Source organism: Ictalurus punctatus, chromosome 13 (assembly GCF_001660625.3).
Source record: "Ictalurus punctatus breed USDA103 chromosome 13, Coco_2.0, whole genome shotgun sequence".
In the NCBI taxonomy this organism is placed as follows: Eukaryota; Metazoa; Chordata; class Actinopteri; order Siluriformes; family Ictaluridae; genus Ictalurus; species Ictalurus punctatus.
Genome location: NC_030428.2, coordinates 27,871,623 through 27,885,000, shown reverse-complemented (window position 1 = coordinate 27,885,000; position 13,378 = coordinate 27,871,623). Strand labels below are relative to the sequence as shown.

The window sequence follows — 13,378 nt, the reverse complement described above, 5'->3', positions numbered from 1 at the left end:
AGCCAAATCAAGCGAAGGCCTCTGTTTGTGCGGTTCGTCCGGTCGGCGGCGCTTCATCCCGATTTTCTGGTCGTTCAGTACGCAAGGCTGCGACTGGCTCCGTGCAAGTCCTCCCGCCTCGGAGGCGGAGTCCGGAGAACCGGGCTCCGGGGCGGCGTCGATCTCAGGCAGGCAAATCCTCTCGTGAGAACAGCAGAGCGGGCGGGGCGGGTCGAAAGTCACGGCTGTGAACGATTGAGGAAACGGCGTCTCTGGAAGGTCGGCGCGCGTGGGGAAGCTGAAACTGGAGCTCCGCTGCATGCTGGAGAAGATGGAAGAGGACGAAGACGACGGCACGATGGCACCTCCGCTGTGGCAGCGGCGTTTTTCCACGGCCGTCCAAAGCCGCGAGGCCTGCGGACGCCACGGGGAGCGCCAGCTCAGCTCGTCGGAGCAGGACCGAGAGCGGCACTGGCGCTTGCTGGGTGAAGGTGCTTCGCTCAAGCTCAGGTCCCGCAGAAGGCCACTGATGGAGCTGGCGCTGCTCGCACCCGAGTCCCACAGACTCTCCAGACTCGAACCCACAGGACGCTGGCCAACGCTAACCAAGTCTGAAAACAAACGCAAACAGGGAAGCGGTGAGAACAGAAGGAGAAGGCAGGAGGAGTGTCTTACCCTGTAAGTTATCTGCTTCAGCTAGTCAGAACGCCACGGGAAGTACGTTAACATCTTTAAAGTCCTTTAAACGAGTACGTGAGCCGATAAACCTCGAACAACATCGAGCTTTGCAAGGCAGCGAGTCTGGATCGTATTGTGTATCCAAACATCCCCGCCATTGCCGCCACGACAGGAGACCGTATCATCATCTCCACGTCTTTCACGTCCCACGTTTTCCCACGCCGGGAGGGAAACGAGGCTGTCAAACATTACCAATGTGACCCACGACCGGCGACCGGCCAGCTTGTTAAAACCGCACCACGCCGAGTCAGTCTGCCACCCAACAAGATGGCTGCCTCCATAACAACTTCTCGGTTCGGACCACTGAGGTAAAATTATTATCACACAAGTTCCGGCTTAGGCGTGTGGATAGAGCGTTGCCTTTTCTGAAGGTATATAAATAAATAAAGTCATAAATCAGAGCGCATGGAAACGTTCTCATTCTGCGTGTTCGCTTCACTTCAGGTCTAGATATTTGTCCCAGCTTGTGCGGCAATTATGGATTTCATTCCCTGGGCTACACCTAGTGTATGTGGACAGTGCGTTAACCTCTTCAGAAACTCTGAATCATAAGCTGGCACGGGTTAGGTGGAACACAGCCTTTCATACATATTTTCATGCAAGACATCACTTCTCCATGGTAATACTCATAATAATGGAAAATTAGCCATATATATATATATATATATAAGCGTGGCATTGATGGATTAGAGCCAAGTCGTTAAAGTCAAGGTTAACGCCCTTCAAACAGGAAGCCAGGGATGATCATGAGCCTGGTGTACAAGTTGCAACACCGAGTCCGGTGAGACACTTGAAGAAACGTTTCAAATCGTTGACGCTAAGAAGAGCGTAGTCTTTACAGTAGGATCATTAGGATACTCGTGGTCCGTGTACAATATTCTTTAGGTTCGCACTGGAGGGCGCATCTATAAACATGAACTCGCCTTGATGTAGCTCGACACTCGACTGTAATGGAGGCGGCCATCTTGGACCATCTTGGTATCGCTGGACGATCTCAGCTAGTACATTCTTAATGATTCTATCTGCATTATACAAACGACCCCGACCCCACCCCAACACCCACGTCCCCCTGAAAGTGCTACATACACCATCACTGCTCTCTCCGGGGTCTTTACAGGTGACGACACTGCCGACGGGTATCCCATCTCAGCGGTCGGATTATGAGACCGTTATCGACGGATTATTAAGTGATGAGGGTCTTATTGCGGGTCATTTTACTGCACTGCCTGATCATTTTGACTCCCACTGAACTCCCAAACTGATCCGCCGAAGAGAATGTGATAGGGCGGGAAGAGGAAGGGAATAGGCCAGAACAGATTAGGATAGAATACGCTAGAATAGAAATAAAAATAGAAACAGGGCATGATACTGTAGGATAGAACAGGAATAGGAATGGAATACAAACAGAAACAGAGATCGAGACCAAAAAAAAAATAAGAGTAGAAAAGAATAGGATAGAAACAGGAAAGGAAACACAACAGAGTGAGAAAGAACAGAAGAAATAGAAATCAACACAAACAGAAATGCGAAGAAAACAGGGTAGAGTATGATGGAATGGAAAAGAACAGAAATAAGAATGGAGTAGGGCATAACCGTATAGGATTAAACAGAAATAAGAATGGAGTAGGGCATAACCGTATAGGATAAAACAGAAATAAGAATGGATAAACAACAAAACGGGACGGAACCGAACACCAGTAGAAATAGAAATCAATACAATAGGAGAGGATATGATGGAATAGAAAAGAAGAGAACGGGAATAGAAATGGAAACGGGGTATGATACTATAGGATAGAATAGAAATAGGAAAGGAGTTCAGCAGAACGAGAAGGAACGGAATACAAACAGAAATAAAATAGGATGGGATAGAAAAGAATAGAAATATAAAAATGGAATAGGGCGTAATCGTATAGGGCAGAACAGAACACCGAGAGAAATCAATACAAACGGGAACGAGGAATAGAACAGGAACATGAATGGGAAAAGAAACAGAAATAAAACAGAAAGACATTGGAGTGAAGTATGCCAGACTATGAGAGGATAGAACAGATCTGGAATAACACAGGAATATAAACGGGAATAACACAGGAATATAAACGGGAATAACACAGGAATATAAACGGGAATAACACAGGAATATAAACGGGAATAACACAGGAATATAAACGGGAATAACACAGGAATATAAACGGGAATAACACAGGAATATAAGCGGGAATAACACAGGAATATAAACGGGAATAACACAGGAATATAAACGGGAATAACACAGGAATATAAACGGGAATAACACAGGAATATAAACGGGAATAACACAGGAATATAAACAGGAATAACACAGGAATATAAACGGGAATAAGAACAGAATTCAAATATGAACCCAACACAAGCAGAAAAGAATAGAACGATAAAGAGAAAGAGATTTGGACACAAGATAATATGAATAGAAAGACAATAATAAATGAGTAGAAATAAACAGAAGTGGGAATAGAATTTTTATTTTTTTATTTAAAAAAGGAGCGAATATTACTTCCATTCAGGATGTCGTCTGCTAACGGATGGTCATCACCGCGTATGAACTTTAAATAAAATTTCCCAGCGTGAAACACCTTCATTTCTACACCGTTACACGGTTCGGGACGGGGTAGCGGAACAGCAGGGGGTCCTCGGGGTGTAGGTTCCAGGAAGAGCTGCTCATGAACGTGAACATGGGGCGCGAAAGGAAGAGACTCTCCAAATCAAACCGGATTGGTGCGAGTGAAAACGAGGCGTACGAGACAGAAATAGCTGCGTCTGATTGGTGGCGGGCTGCCAGGACCGGAGGGGGGGAGGGGGGCCTCGTCCTAGTAAACATCTGTAGTCGTGTAGACACGTGATCGTCACCCCCCGCTCCCCCCGACGCCACTGAATCACTCGCGTGTATATTGAAACCGGCGTGTCGGTTTGTGTTAGTGGTGCCGCACCTGGAAAACGTCAGCGCGGCGTTCAGACAAACACGGAACGTTCTCCTGATGAAAGTAATGCTGCTTCCTGTCTTTCTTTTTCTTTCTCTAAACCGCACGCGACTTGTTGACGGACGGGTTTAGCGACGCTCACACCAAGGAAAACATCTGCTTTTATGACTTCTGCACAAGGCACCATGTTCTCTAGGTCAGGGTTCACCAGCACGAGGTAGTTCCTCACGCTGAAATCCTCGCTAACGTCAAGCAGGAAATTAGCGCTTCAGCGTTTTTAACTCCGCACAAGGGGGGGGTGAGGGGGGGAATTTTTCTGAAGTCAGAGACAAAAATGCCCCTGTGCCGGGAGACGAGGGGGCGAACAATAAGCGCCCGCGAGGGCGCACGCCGACGTGGGCGTGGTGCTATGCACTGGCGTTCGTCTGCCCGGCTAGACGCTAGCACGAAAAAAAAAGTCATTCTGGCCTTCGGGTTGTTTGTCAGCGTTTCGCATCCACGTGCTCGTATTTCACTTTCGTATCCACCGTATTCGATTCGTATACAGAAACAATAAACCACCTAATTAAATGGCAGGATGTATGAATATTCATAAACATACAGGTTGGAAACGCCCACATCCTCCTGACTGGCTAGTTTAACTAGCGCTCATTAGCCAGCACAAGTTCTATTTCAGTACAGGTCCAAACCTGGCAAGAAAACGTTACCATGACAACCGACAATATTCTTCGTCACTAATTTTAAACAAATTTAGCTAGCTTAGCATGCAGGTTTTGGGGCAATCTGCATACTAATCTGCATTCTGGACGTGATTGGTTCAAAGCAGCACATCTTATTTTGTGACATCACTAACTGAGCTCGTACGTAGCCCCGCCCCTGACAGTACTCAAAGTTTTAAATAGAAAAATGTGCTCACAATTTTATTTGTTGTTTTTTTTTTTTTTTAAGTATCTTTACAGAGTTAAAGATTTAAACATTACATATTCGAGTACAGGGACACTTATAATTCTAACAGATACTGTCGGTACCTCTGTATAAATCATTCAGGGGCGGGGATAGATACGAGCCCGGTCAGGCTTGAACCTATTATGTCCGATACGCAAGTTATTTTATATAGAGGATACCCATGTGACCTTTAGCCACAGAATCTTTGGAATAAGCTAGCTAGCTTATGATTTAAAACGTGGAGTCAGAGAGCTTTCAGTGCACCGAAGCAGAGCTTTCACCTCAGGAGAACCCTGTGGGAAGTGGTAACATCTTGTGACATCACGGCGATGAAGCTAACCGCTATCAGGTGATGGAGTAGGTCCACAGGTGTTCAGGGAGCACAACAACACGACACTTTATTTTCGGTTCAGGCTGTTCAGAGAGGGGGGCGGGGGCGGGGGCGGGGGGGCGGGGGGGTGCTCGTCTGCGAGTTCCAGAGATCTGTCAAGCTGGGTTATGTTTAAAAAAAAAAAAACATCGAGAAACACGAGAAACAGTGTGCGGTAACGTTCCACAATGGGTTACACCACTTACCCATGATTCCACAGGAGAAGAGGGCCGTTCCCTGGCTCATGGTCGACGGCTCACGCTGTGGAAAGAAAACATCCAGTTTAGAAAATGAGGTGGAAATCCACCGACTTGCCCCTGAACCCCTACACGTTGGCGTCCTCCGAAGGAACCACACAATGCCTGAGTCTGACCTCTGACCCCTGCTTCCCTACGAGTCACAACTCGTGAGACGCCAATTGTGGTTAATAAAAGGAGACGGCATGAACTAATGGGAGGACGATACCCGGGTAGGATCGGCAAGCGAAACCCCTCCGCCGTGGTGATGGAGTGTGTGCACAATGAAGACAGGAAACCAAAAGCCTCCCACCCGCCGTTAGGTTCTGAAACGCTCGCGATGACGAGCTCATGCAAACCACAACCGTGGAAACTGGTGCACTGAAAGCAGATGCTAGCTAGCAGGGGAGAGGAGACGCTCACTGGGTCTTGGACTCGAGGTGTAGCTTTTGGATTAAATGCTTCGCGTTGGCTATGGTTAAAAGGGTCAGGGTTAACGGGGGAGGGGGGAGACGGTTTGTTTAAACAGTCGACTAACAGGGTCGACTCGTCTAGATGAAAGAAAGCGCAAAAATAGCGTCTCGCGTCTCTGCTTCCCCCGCAGGTTTGCAATTACGACATGCGAGAAGCCCTGTGATTTTACTTTGGGGCTTGGGGATTAGTCGTTTCCATGCCGACGCACCCACCAACCTACCTTCTGGTCCTTCCAAAGCGGAAGTTCACATCATGTGTACATTTCCTAAAATTCTCCCCCATTTGTATCTCTCCGTAACGTGGCCTCACAGAGCGTTCGACTCTGTACGGGTCTTTACGAGTTCGACGGAGACGCGAACGCCGGTTTTATTTACGACGGGCGCAAAACGAGTCACTCAAGACGGCGCAGTTCGGGCGCTCAAGCGCTCTCGGGTTACGTCACTGATTACAAGATGGCAGCTCTGCGATTTTATCCGGACTTCGTAATTGGGAATCGGTTGTTTCTACGGAAACGTGTCCACCGTCTCAGAGTCCGTACGGGATCTCGGAGTCTATTTGTGATCGTTGCGGCTAAAAACGCTCGATTTTCCTCCGGCTCCTTTCAAAAATTAGCGATGCCGAGTTTTTTGTGTTTTTTTTTTTTTGTTTTGTGGAAAACTGGTCGGACCGGCCGGATCGCGATCGCACGGAATTGTTTAATCGCGGTGAAGTTGGTCTGTAAACAAGACCTTTTAGCCGTACTCGCATTCGACGCACGTGAACCTGCGGGAATCCTGCGGTGACTCGGAATGAAAATCGCACGCTCCTACGGATATCGCGCATTTTTTGTCTTAATTTCTGCGATCGCAAAACATCCCACAAGGGCCTGACCTTTCGAACCTGGCGTCGATATCGTCGCCGTGACTTTTCCCACGCCATAAAAACGCCGCGTGAATCAAATCCTGAGGTCGGAACGAGGCTTGGTTGCTAACTGCGCCTTGCAACTGCTAATTCAACTGTTTTTCAAAGTCACTGCTGTTGTCAAGCTGCGTTATGGAGATCGTACAAACCTTGTGTAAGATACGATTTATTATTATTATTATTATTGTTCATTTCTAGCTTTATATACTCCAGGTCGAGCTTTAGGTCGCACGGCTTTGACGTAATCAGCTAGACCATTCTATCATTTACGGCACGCTCCTGCCTTCTTCCCCAGCGCAATAATAAACAAACTCTGACGTCACTTCCTGTGACTCGAGCGCTCGTGGAGAAAAATAAAGGAAAGTAAACGCCGTCAGTGGAAATCCCGCGTAATCGTTTCTGCGTGTTAATGCGGAATCGGGACAGGAAGACGAGTGCTCCCCGAGGGGGGGAAAACGTCTCGTCGTGTCGTCACGTTACAGAGACGGGCGTCAGCGGCGTCTTACCGAGTCCAAGGTCGACTCTTTGGGGGTTACATCATCGACACCCTTCTTTTCCAGTGTTTTAGTGTGAATGATCACCATGGCCACACACATCTTTGCGAAAGCCCATTTCAGCGAGTGGAAACTCTACCAGCGTCCATCTTTACACGCGCGGTAGGCAGGAGACGATTTGCTCACGCTTCCATCTGGCCTCCTGTTACTTCTGGAATGTTCTTCGAGAGGAGCCCTCTTGACCCTGCGGACACAAAAGAAAAAAGACGCGGGGTTAGCGTTCGGCTTCCCACGCCGACATAAAAACGACAATGGGACGACTGGACGAGAGCCTCTTTCTTTTCCTGGTGAAACATTTCGAGCACGACAGGGTGGGTGTGCGGTTACTGGAAAACAATCAGTTCCGTTACCACGCCGAACGTTATCGCTTTCCCACAACACCCCAAAGTGTCGTACTCCTCCGACGCCACGGCGATTCGCCGACACTTACGACGTTTTATTAATTAAAGAATTACACTAAAGTATTTAACTGATTTTTTATCAGCTTATTGTTGCGTTTAACATCCACGAAACGTGTTAGCTCCTGCGGGAAAAAAAAAAAAAAAAAAAGCGTCAACTCCTCCGTCCTGAAGATGTCGGAAAACGTCACAGACCGTTATCTGGGGCGTCCGCTGTGAAGGAGCTGTTGCTATGGAAACGATAACGGAACACCTTCTGACCAATCCGAGCCGAGTATTCAACTCCACTGTGGTGTAATATACTCATATAGTCAAGACTTTATGACGACACTCGGAAGTCTGTGAGTACGCCCAGACGCTCCGTGATCCCGCGCGCTCGTGTAATCCTGCTTTATTGCGAGCCGATGTCCAGAGGGTAATGCCGAGTCGTCGTAATCAGCTCAATCGGGACACGGGCTGAGAATAGCGCTGACCCTGCGATTATCGACGCGTACACCCTTTCCTCGGCGAAGTGAGCACGCCTCACGCTCGAACCCTGCTGTCGCTGCCGTGCGTACGTCCGGAGGTTCTCCGACAATCGCTCGTCTGATCACACCTCCAGGCGTTCTGGTGAACATACGTGCGCGCAGCAGGAGGCGATCCAGACGCGGTCACCGTTATATAACCCCGGCATGCGGTGAGCGATTCGGGTTTTCAACCGCAAAGCGTACACGATGCGTGTTACGACTCCGGTTTCTAAACTCACCCCGCCTTAGCGAATCCGAGTCTCTGCGATGAGTTACAGAAGGAGCATCTCAGCGTGCCGCCGTGTGAACATCTGGAACCTTCCGCCGAAACACTTCCAACACGCACCACGTTAGGGCCGGGAGGGCTGACCATACAATATCGCTACCGAGTCGCCATCGCTTTTCGGACATACCGTACGTCTCATATCGTGTAATAAATGCATGAATTAAAATAATTTCCCCCTCGAAATAAGCGTTAGATTGAGGCGTTACGCAGCACTATCACCACGCACTTTTAATCTATCTATCGATCAACGGTTTTAACGCAGCACTCTGTGTTCGCTAAGATAAACGTCGCGCGTCGCAGAACAGTATCGTCAGAACGTAGCTAGCATTTCTCTAACAGTATACAAACGTTGAGGCTGATGTGTACAGATGTGCAGACTGGGGAGATAGAAAGCGCCACGAAGCCTCGGATAAAAATGCTTTCATCTTCCCCCTTCCTTTCTTGTTTAAATACGACAAAATTACACAGGTATAAAGTATATACACACCACCATGTCAACAAAAAGTACATTAGAAAAGAAGCAGTGCTTTTTTTTTTTAAATAATGCATTTCATTAATTAAAACTAGTATTATTTTAAAAAGTAATAATTAATAGCAAATAAGTTATAGAATTTTTTTTATTGTAGGGTTACTTATTTGGAATATATATATATATATATATATATATATATATATATATATATATATATATATATATATATATATATATAAATAAAAGGAAATGTTAGTAGAATTATTTAAGGTATTTATTTAAGTGTTATTTAATAGTAAGCATTTCTAATTAACGTTACCTTAAAATTTGTTTTAGAATTATTTCAAACAATTTTTAAAAAGTTTTTTTTTTTTTAATTTTTTTTTTTTTTTTTAACTTTTAAAAAGTAGTTGTTTTAATGTTTTTTTTTAAAGTTAAAGTTAGTGATTTATTTATATCTCATATCTCTTATATATACACATTTTTAAAGGTGTTTTTTTTTTACTTCTAAAAATATTTTTTTAAATATTTCTGAAAGGGTCTAAATAGCATCTTTTTTTATATATAATATTTTAAAAGTATTTTTAATACCTTCTTGGTTCTTTTTGGGCGTGGGAGGATATGGATTTTTCTCTTTTTTTTTCCTCTTTTAAACTTCTACTATTTTAAAACATTTTTCAAATAGTTTATTGTTTTACTAAATGATACTTTTATTAAACTTTAGAATAATGAATCACTTAATGCTGAATATAAAATGTATATAATTTGCGTTTCTGTAAAACTGTACTTCTTTTATTATCAAACAGCAGCCATTTCCGTTCCACCGATCTGATTGGTCGCTTCACCGTGTGTGTCCTATTTACGTTAAGGGTTACTACGGTTACGGTTATGAAACCGTCTCCGTTATCGGCGGACGTGGTGGACGATTCCTTTTTCACGAAGAGTTGGGTTTACGATCTGAAGGCTCGCCAGACGGAGATGTAAAGGAAGGAGGGACGCTGGTTTCCTCATGCGATATTGCGCAATTATCATTTGAACATTTCCATCTTATTTGTATCGCTCGGGCTCTGATGGGTTCATAGCTACCGTGTTAAAAACCAAACATCCGAAACTAGATCGTAACGTGATCCTACCTGAGTCTGGAGCGCTTCTGGTTTCGGGATGAAAGCTACTGTAAATGTTTACGCTTTCGTGTTACTCTGATTTTTTTTTAAAACCCCATACGAGCTGAAAGGAAACAGAAGTAAGACGCCGTTAAGCATGAGGGAGAAGTGACTCACAGCCGCGCAGGTGGCCTTCTGAGCCGCACGCTTCCTCTAACGCCGCCTCGGTCCTTTCGAGCGCGTTATTTTTGGAAGGATAAAGTCACGACCCTCGTCCTCTTTACGCGAAATGAAAACTTCCAAACGCAAGAGAAAGGGAAAGACAGACAGAGCAGTGAGGATGAGGACGAAGGTTTACACGGCTTATCTGACCCAGAGCAGCTGTACTGCGTGTTCACACACACACACACACACACACACACACACACACACACTTATCTTCTTGCACGCTAACACGATTAGTCATGGGACACACTACAACGCTGACCTTAACCTTTTCCCTTTACCTGTACACCTGACTTCAAGCAGCATGACATTTATTAATCAAACTTTTAGGAAACTCCCTGAAGCGCACACACACACACACACACACACACACACACACACACACACAGCACTCTAAAAATCCCTAAAAATCCCATTCTTACGGTAAACCTTTTTTATTTTGTACTCGTTTACTGCTCCATTCGTTACTGTAAACAGCATGAAATCTTTCGCTGAGCTGACCGATCTAAGAGCTGTCCTAGTGGGCGTGGCCTAGTATTCTAATGAGCAGCTTGAATGACAGCCGCTAAACTAAAGTAAACTAAACGCGGCCCAGTTAACACAGCAGCTACGCTTGCTCTCGTTTCATTTCCTAGCTTTCCTTTTTGTTGGTAAGTCAGCGTCCTTCACCTAGTCGGCTCTCGCAGCTTTCTTTCACTCAGTCAGCTCTCGCGGCGTTCTGTAGCTAGGTCTGCTTTTGTTCACTTGATCAGCTCGCAGTCACTTGCTCTTCTTCACCCAGCTAGGTTAAGCGGACCCCGAGGTCAGCTTTCGTTTTGTTTGATCGGATCTCGCTTTTTTTATACCAGCTTTTGCTTATGCTAGCATGGCTTTGGCGCTCTAGAGCAGCCTTCGCTCGCTTGCGCAGCTTCAGCTTGCTAGGCTAGCTTTTCCTTCAGTCGGCCTGCTGTTTAACTCTGCTAGCTTTTCGCTCGGTTACTTTTCGTCCACTCGGCTGGCTTTCCATTCGCTCGGTTAGCTCTCCATTCGCTCGGTTAGCTTTCCTTTCGCTCGGCTAGCTCATTCGCTCGGTTAGCTCTTCATTCGCTCGGCTAGCTCTTCATTCGCTCGGTTAGCTTTCCACTCGCTCGGCTAGCTCTTCATTCGCTCGGCTAGCTCTTCATTCGCTCGGTTAGCTTTCCTTTCGCTCGGCTAGCTTTCCACTCGCTCGGCTAGCTTTCCACTCGCTCGGTTAGCTCTTCATTCGCTCGGTTAGCTTTCCTTTCGCTCGGCTAGCTTTCCACTCGCTCGGCTAGCTCTTCATTCGCTCGGTTAGCTTTCCATTCGCTCGGCTAGCTTTCCACTCGCTCGGCTAGCTTTCCACTCGCTCGGTTAGCTCTCCATTCGCTCGGTTAGCTCTTCATTCGCTCGGTTAGCTCTTCATTCGCTCGGATAGCTTTCCATTCGCTCGGATAGCTCTTCATTCGCTCGGTTAGCTCTTCATTCGCTCGCTTAGCTCTTCATTCGCTCGGTTAGCTCTTCATTCGCTCGGTTAGCTCTTCATTCGCTCGGATAGCTTTCCATTCGCTCGGATAGCTCTTCATTCGCTCGGCTAGCTTTCCACTCGCTCGGATAGCTCTTCATTCGCTCGGCTGGCTTTCCATTCGCTCGGTTAGCTCTTCATTCGCTCGGTTAGCTTTCCATTCGCTCGGCTAGCTCTTCATTCGCTCGGCTGGCTTTCCATTCGCTCGGCTAGCACTTCATTCGCTCGGCTAGCTCTTCATTCGCTCGGTTAGCTCTTCATTCGCTCGGTTAGCTCTTCATTCGCTCGGATAGCTCTTCATTCGCTCGGATAGCTTTCCATTCGCTCGGCTAGCTCTTCATTCGCTCGGTTAGCTCTTCATTCGCCCGGTTAGCTCTTCATTCGCCCGGTTAGCTTTCCTTTGCTCGGCCTGCTTTCGTTTACTCTGCCAGCTTTTCGTCCGGTCGGTTACCTTTGCATCCATCCGGCCAGCAATCTCGGACCACTGTCTTGCTAATTTTCCAAAATACGTAGGAAAAAACACTTAAAGACCTGAGGAATACCTAAAGGTTTCCGTGCCACGTTGGAGCAGTAGTATGATACATGGGTTCAGGTCGTAATAAAAAGATTGCAGTCGTATAGATAATAACCTCAGCAATAAACACCTTTAATCAGCATGATGTATTGCAACATCCCAGTTACCACGGTGATTATATCACACAACTGCAGCACTCACGCACCCGGCTCGCTACTATAAACAGGAATTTAACGCTGTAGGGGGAAATGAAGCTCCGCCTCTTTTTTTTACGAGTACACACTCACACACTCACACACTACTCGTATGTTTCAGTTCCTTAGATCTGTTCACACACACACACACACACACACATACACAGTACTCGCATGTTTCAGTTCCTGAAAGCTGTTCACACACACACACACACACACACACACACACACACACTCTGTGTTCACATGCTAAAGGCTGTTTCTCATTCCAGTCCTACAGACACTGAAGCTGTGGTAAAGACGAGCAGGACGAGGAACATGACGAGGAACATGATGAACATGATGAACATGATGAGGAACATGATGAACATGATGAGGAACATGATGAACATGACGAGGAACATGATGAACATGACGAAGATGACGAGGAACATGATGAACATGATGAACATGATGAGGAACATAACGAGGAACATGATGAACATGATGAGGAACATGATGAACATGACGAGGAACATAACGAGGAACATGATGAACATGATGAGGAACATGATGAACATGATGAGGAACATGACGAGGAACATGCTGAGGAACATGGTGAGGAACATGATGAGGAACATGATGAGGAACATGATGAAGAACATGATGAGGAACATGATGAGGAACATGCTGAGGAACATGCTGAGGAACATGCTGAGGAACATGATGACGAACAGGGAGGATGGAGTATACTGTGTTCAGAGGAACAGGAGGCTGCTGTAGGAACAGGGTTCAGATAAGTGCGGAGGAATAAATGGTAAAAATGAGGTAAAAATCAGGAGACTCACGAATCAGAATTAGAACTGATGATGGCATGACCTTTTACCTGTCTGTCTTTTATCTGTCTGTCTGTCTCTCTCTCTCTCTGGTGAGTGAATGAAGGTGTAAACTCCAGGGTTTTCGGGTAATGGCCGTCACAAACCCATAACGAGTCCCACTTTAGCAGAAACAGCCATTTTGTGAGTAAAG

At 46.3% G+C, this 13,378-nt stretch overlaps 1 protein-coding gene across 3 annotated transcripts in view; it reads right to left on the bottom strand.

The window, feature by feature from the left end:
• fam53b (family with sequence similarity 53 member B) overlaps positions 1 to 13,378 on the bottom strand; it is a 28,067-nt gene that overhangs the window by 8,075 nt on the left and 6,614 nt on the right. For all 3 annotated transcript variants that reach the window (XM_053685116.1, XM_017482969.2, XM_017482968.2), the window contains 3 exons: positions 7,103 to 7,334; positions 5,193 to 5,247; positions 1 to 590 (listed from right to left, as the gene is read on the bottom strand). The exon at positions 1 to 590 is cut by the window's left edge and continues 12 nt beyond it. In XM_053685116.1, the coding sequence (XP_053541091.1) occupies positions 1 to 590; positions 5,193 to 5,247; positions 7,103 to 7,192 (735 nt within the window). In that variant the 5' untranslated portion in view covers positions 7,193 to 7,334. The remainder of the gene's footprint in view (positions 591 to 5,192; positions 5,248 to 7,102; positions 7,335 to 13,378) is intronic.